The 6,608-nt window shown below is 45.0% G+C and overlaps 1 protein-coding gene across 2 annotated transcripts in view; it reads left to right on the top strand.

The window, feature by feature from the left end:
- The first annotated feature begins 840 nt into the window (after positions 1-840).
- Positions 841-6,608, top strand: part of LOC139561916 (phosphatidylinositol-3-phosphate phosphatase MTMR1-like) — a 21,572-nt gene continuing 15,804 nt past the window's right edge. Inside the window, exons 1-4 of one of the 2 annotated variants that reach the window (XM_071379340.1) lie at positions 841-1,430; positions 2,978-3,080; positions 5,378-5,453; positions 5,869-5,963. In XM_071379340.1, the coding sequence (XP_071235441.1) occupies positions 1,300-1,430; positions 2,978-3,080; positions 5,378-5,453; positions 5,869-5,963 (405 nt within the window). In that variant the 5' untranslated portion in view covers positions 841-1,299. The remainder of the gene's footprint in view (positions 1,431-2,977; positions 3,081-5,377; positions 5,454-5,868; positions 5,964-6,608) is intronic. The other variant, XM_071379342.1, reaches the window with a different exon arrangement.

The following is a 6,608-nucleotide window of genomic DNA, read 5'->3' as shown; positions in this document are numbered from 1 at the left end:
TGACTGCGTGTTCCAGTTCCCATCAATATCCAGCAACTTCACACAGCTATTGAAGAGGAGTGGGACAACATTCCACAGATCACAATCAACAACCTGATCAACTCTATGGGAAGGACATGTGACTCGCTGCATGAGGCAAGTAGTGGTGACACCAGATACTGACTGGTTTTCTGATCCACACCCCTACTTTTTTAAAAGGTATCTGTGACCATCAGATGCTTATCTGTATTCACAGTCATGTGAAATCCATAGATTAGGGCCTAATGAATTTATTTCATTTGACTGATTTCCCTATATGAACTAACTCAGTAAAACCTTTTGAAATGGTTGCAGGTTGTTTATTTTTGTTCAGTATACTTTCTAGCTACATTTAAATGGGGTCTACCCTAGCTTCCTGGAATAAGTTACAGGTAACTGACAAAAAATAAAGAAATCATCCGGTGTTTTACTATGGCATTGGGCCACCACAGCTTCAATGCACCTTGGCATAGATCCTACAAGTGTCTGGAACTCTTGGAGGGAGGGATGCAGACACCATTCTTCTCCAAAAAATTCAATAATTTTGTGTTTTGTTGATGGTGGTGGGAAATGCGATCTCATGCACCCTCCAGAATCTCCCATAAGTGTTCAACTGGGTTGAGTTCTGGAGACTGAGACACACCCTTTAAACCCCTTGTGCTCCTTTGAGACCCCTCTTTCAACGTGGGCAACTGGGCATTTTTAAACATGACCCTAAGCATGATGGGATGTTAGGTGTGGTTCCTGAGTTAATTAAGGAACTATGTGGAGCCACCTGCTTTCAATATACGTTGTAGCCCTCATATACTCAAATGTTTCCTGTATTTGGGCAGTTACATGTACCTCTTGTGACCTACATTTGCAGGCGCACTAACAATGTAATAACAAGACCTATTTTATGGGAAGTAGGCCTAAAACAGTTCATACATCCTCAAATCTAATGGTTTTTGATGCTGAAACTGGTTGATGAGGATGTGAGCTTCTAGCTCCAGAAATGCATTTTGGGTAATCTTAGTGGTTCGCGTGGGGGGGTGTTCAAGCGCTCGGCTTCTGCTTCTGCTAGTAAATAATCACACACGCCTAATTTATCAGTTAATAACACAATCAGACTTGGCAGTTAGCGAACAACCGTATTCTGTCTCGTGCTGTGAGCTAATAGCTAACGGAAGCTAACACATTCTTAAACACGTCGCCAGCAACCCAGATCTGTTGACAATCGGAAAGGATTAGATTTGATCCATCATCTAACGAGAAGGAAACCGGGTTGAGTGGAGAGGGAAAATGGAAAAGCAGTTGTTTGGAGGAGTTGCCAGTGGAGATAGCACTGCGCAGCCGGGAGTACCGAATCGAAACAAGCCTCGGACGTTGGTCACCTCTGGGTCGAAACAGGATAGCGTGGAGACATTGGACAGGTAGGTTATTTTGATATTGGTACACAACTGTTACAATGTTAGAATAATTTACACTGGGCAGTGTCGCGCATAGAAGAGCGAATGTCTCTTTCGTAGGCTGCAGCCTAGACAATTGTTTACCATATGTTACAAAACAGTTAAAATGTTATGCTATTTGTGCTTTGGCTGATGAGCGATGTCGTTGTCTGCATGCATTTAGGGGACTTGTTTGACATATGTTGTTAGTGTATTTTTCAACGAGAAAGATTTAATGTTTGCTTTTCAAAGCGTTGCACTGCTCTGCAACATGCATTCGATTATTGTCCAGTGAAACAAAGCAGTACATTAAATCTCTAATAGCCGACTTGTGTCTCGTGTATTTCAGCATTCAGCAATGAGCGCGCCAGATGGACGCGTAGGGATCTGTGCCAAGTGAACACGCCTCAGTTATAAAGCGGTGTCTTTGCCAGCAGGAATCGGCCTAACCGCGACCTATTTTAGCCCAGAATGTTGCACACAGGCTTATTTATTGTGACGCAACTACTGTGTCTGACTGTCTAGTCTAGCCTAGGTTTATGGTATCTCTCCAATAGGCTAATGATTTACAGTTGATAGTAAACATGTATATCGCTATCGTTCAATTCAAGGGGCTTTATTAGCATGGGAAACATATGTTTACATTGCCAAAGCAAGTGAAATAGATAATAAACAAAAGGGAAATAATAATTAAATTAAAAGTAAACAGACAAAAGTTCCAAAATAATAAAGACATTTCAAATGTCATATGTCTATAAACAGTGTTCTAACAATGTGCAAATAGTTAAACTACAAAAGGGAACATAAATATATCTGGGTTGTATTTACAATGGTGTTTGTTCTTCACTGGTTGCCCTTTTCTTGTGGCAACAGATCACAAATCTTGCTGCTGTGATGGCACACTGGTATTTCACCCAGTAGATATGGGAGTTTATCAAAATTGGATTTGTTTTCAAAATCTTTTTGGATCTGTGTAATCTGAGGGAAATATGTGCCTCTAATATGGTCATACATTTGGCAGGAGGTTAGGAAGTGCAGCTCAGTTTCCACCTCATTTTGTGGGCAGTGTGTACATAACATGTCTTCTCTTGAGAGCCAGGTCTGCCTTAGGTGGCCTTTCTCAATAGCAAGGCTATGCTCACTGAGTCTATACATAGTCGAAGATTTCCTTAATTTTGGGTCAGTCACAGTGGTCAGGTATTCTGCCACTGTGTACTCTCTGTTTAGGGCCAAATAGCATTCTAGTTTGCTCAGTTTTGTTGTTAATTCTTTCCAATGTGTCAAGTAATTATTATCTTTTAGTTTTCTCATGATTTGGTTGGGTCTCTCTCTCCCTTGAACCCTCTGTCCCCCTCTCCCTGTCTGTCTCGCTGTCATCATATCTGTGTACCCTCATCCCTCTCTTTTTCACTCTGTCTCTCCCCCTCTCCCTCATGTCTCTTCCTCCTTCTCACTTTCTGTATATCCCCTGTCTCCCTCCCCTGTATCCCGTCTCCCTCCTCCCTCGGCTCCTCCTTCCATCCCTCCTCCAGTCCTACAGGTTCTCATGTAGAGTGGTGTAAACAGCTGATAGCAGCCACCATCTCCAGCCAGATATCATCTGTACCCACAGACACTGCATCCGGAGACTGCAAGGTGGGACACACAGGGGCATACAGGTTTAGACACACATTCATCACACAGTTGTGTTTTCTGACTGACAGGATTGGAGGAGGACAGATCTCCCAAGGGTGAGGTTAATTAACCACAGCTGCATCAGTGTCTGTGTGTGTGCTTATACACTTCAAGTAGCTGTGTAGAGTGGGATTTGGGTCGTAGTCTACATCAACTGACTCAGTCATGCCAGTCATTCTTCTACATCAACTGACTCAGTCATGCCAGTCATTCTTCTACGTCAACTGACTCTTTTGCGTCCAGTCTAGTCCACACCAGGGTTTCCCAAACTCTGTCCAGGGCCCCACTGGGGGCACGTTTTGGTTTTTGCCCCAGCACTACATAGCTGATTCAAATAATCAACGCTTGATGTTGAGTTGGTTATTTGAATCAGCTGTGTAGTGCTAGGACAAACCCCAAAATGGACCAAGTTTGGGAAACCCTGGTCTAAAGCATTGTTTTAGAGGTTTATAGATTTGTATTTAGTGTGTCAATGCTTCTCTCACCGCCTGTTGCAGCTTTGCCTCCTGGTGATGTTAGTGTCCACTAGGCTTATCTCTGTGTGTGTGTGTGTGTGTGTGTGTGTGTGTGTGTGTGTGTTGTCTGTAACCCACAGGTGTCCAAGCGGTCTGTTCTGACTGTAAGATTTAAAGACTGTTACTGCTTCCACCCACCAAAAACCCATTTTAATATTAATGGACTATCTTACTACTTGACAACCTGTCAAGGAGCGTGTGGAATACAGAGCTGTGTAGAAAACCGGTTTTCCTATGTGATGACCTACTCTTCTATGGCTGTCTCAAGCTTTCAGCTAATTCTTTGTGTGTTGTAGTTTGTAGGAGCTGCTGTTTTGACTGTCTGTGTCTCTCTTACTTTCAAGACTACAGATACTCTGGTCTACAGACTTCAAGGTGTTACTGTAGCCTGTCTGTCTGGTCTACAGACTTCAAGGTGTTACTGTAGCCTGTCTGTCTGGTCTACAGACTTCAAGGTGTTACTGTAGCCTGTCTGTCTGGTCTACAGACTTCAAGGTGTTACTGTAGCCTGTCTATCTGGTCTACAGACTTCAAGGTGTTACTGTAGCCTGTCTGTCTGGTCTACAGACTTCAAGGTGTTACTGTAGCCTGTCTGTCCGGTCTACAGACTTCAAGGTGTTACTGTAGCCTGTCTGTCTGGTCTACAGACTTCAAGGTGTTACTGTAGCCTGTCTGTCTGGTCTACAGACTTCAAGGTGTTACTGTAGCCTGTCTGTCTGGTCTACAGACTTCAAGGTGTTACTGTAGCCTGTCTGTCTGGTCTACAGACTTCAAGGTGTTACTGTAGCCTGTCTGTCTGGTCTACAGACTTCAAGGTGTTACTGTAGCCTGTCTGTCTGGTCTACAGACTTCAAGGTGTTACTGTAGCCTGTCTGTCTGGTCTACAGACTTCAAGGTGTTACTGTAGCCTGTCTGTAACGTTGTATAGCTACGCTCCCTTCACTTCATGTTAGAACTCCACTGATTCTAACTATTTGAATTTTTCTACAAAGTTCCGCCGCCCACACACGCCTCATATCCTGTCTCTGTTGAAGAGACATGACCTTTTGGGCCTCAAAGACCCTTTCATCAACTCTTCTGCCTTTTCTGCATTCTTGCTCTCTTTCTCTCACGTTCTCCCTCTCTCGCGCTCAAATTTTCTCTCCTTATTCTCTCTCTCGTTCTCTTTCCTCCTTCACACTCAAGATAACTTGCAACTGTAACAGAATTAACTCTTCCTATTGCCCTCTGCTTCCACGGTTACCATGCCTCTCCCTGGTTAAGGACTCTATGGAAGGGGGACATATTTACCAGGGCAACAGTGACTCTGAGCTTCCTGATAATGCTTTGGCAAGTCTCTCTTCTATCCCTCCATCCCTCTCTCCTGCCCCTTATGATATATGCTAATTAGCAGACGCTTTTATCTAAAGAGACTTAGTCATGCGTGCAAACATTTTACGTATGGGTGTCCCGAGCGGGAATCAAACCCACGATTCACGCTTGAGCCACATAGGGCCTTTATGCCGCCTCTGACAGAGCTATAGACAAAGGAGAAGGAACAATCTCTCCATTTCCTTTCCCAATCTCTTTGATCCCTCTCTTCCACTTACCCCCTTCGTTTCACTCTCCCAGTGCCTAGCCCTCTCTTTGGCTTTCACCTCTGTTGGCTGTAGGTCTGTGACAGTGAGAAATGGTTCTGCTTAGGACCAGAGGTTCTGTTTAAAACATTCTAGATCTGTTCCTTATTGTGGTTCTATGTTCTAGCCTCCAAGAGACGGAACCAAGCAGGTCCAGGCGGATGAGGTTCCACTGGTACCGGGAGAGACCATCAAGGCTGTGGGTTAGTAGCACTACGGTCTCTGTCTTCAGTCCCTCTCTGTCTCGGTCTCTGTCTCTCTCGAATCCATCCACTACTTTTCTGTATGTCCCCCCCCCCACTCTCTCTCTCTCTCTCTTTGTCTCTGTCTCTGTGTGTCTGTCTCTGTCTCCCTCTAGAATCCATCCACTACTTTTCAGTGTACCCCTCTCTCTCTCTCTCTGTCTAGATCTCTGTCTCCATTTGACTTATTTACCCGTTTTCTCTCCTTTTCTGTTTTCCTCTCTTTCTTCAGCCTCGTACGAGAGCAGCGGTAGTTGTTGACATGTTTCAGACTTTCCTAGTTTGTTTCACGTGAAGAGCGACATCACTCAGTTTCCTGTTCTCCCACTAAACACTGTTTCAACACTGTGGTGTATTTGTTTGTTTGTCCCCTCAGCCAAGGATGTGATGTACATCTGTCCTTTCACGGGTTTGGTGACCGGAACCCTCACCAGCACCAACTATAAACTATACTTTATCAGTCTGGAGCGGGTAAGAGTACACACACACACAGAGACACACACAGAGACACACACACACACACACACACACACACACACACAGATCTCAAACTTGACCCTTGTTTGTTCACCCAACTCTTTATTTAAAACTTTTATATGTAAAATTCCTCATCCTATTCCTGTACTATCCTGTCCCATTCCCATTTAATCCCTGTCCCATTTCCATCTAACCCTGTCCCATTCCCATCTAATCCCTGTCCCATTCCCGTCTAATCCCTGTCCCATTTTCCGTCTAATCCCTGTCCCGTTTCCGTCTAATCCCTGTCCCGTTTCCGTCTAATCCCTGTCCCGTTTCCGTCTAATCCCTGTCCCGTTTCCGTCTAATCCCTGTCCCGTTTCCGTCTAATCCCTGTCCCGTTTCCGTCTAATCCCTGTCCCGTTTCCGTCTAATCCCTGTCCCGTTTCCGTCTAATCCCTGTCCCGTTTCCGTCTAATCCCTGTCCCGTTTCCGTCTAATCCCTGTCCCGTTTCCGTCTAATCCCTGTCCCGTTTCCGTCCTGTCCCGTTTCCGTCTGATTCCCGTCCCGTTCCCGTCTGATTCCCGTCCCGTTCCCGTCTGATTCCCGTCCCGTTCCCGTCTGATTCCCGTCACGTTCCCGTCACGTTCCCGTCTGAT

This window comes from Salvelinus alpinus, chromosome 31 (genome assembly GCF_045679555.1).
Source record: "Salvelinus alpinus chromosome 31, SLU_Salpinus.1, whole genome shotgun sequence".
Classification (NCBI taxonomy): domain Eukaryota; kingdom Metazoa; phylum Chordata; class Actinopteri; order Salmoniformes; family Salmonidae; genus Salvelinus; species Salvelinus alpinus.
Note: the sequence above shows the minus strand (reverse complement) of the source record. Positions and strands in the feature narration are given on the sequence as shown.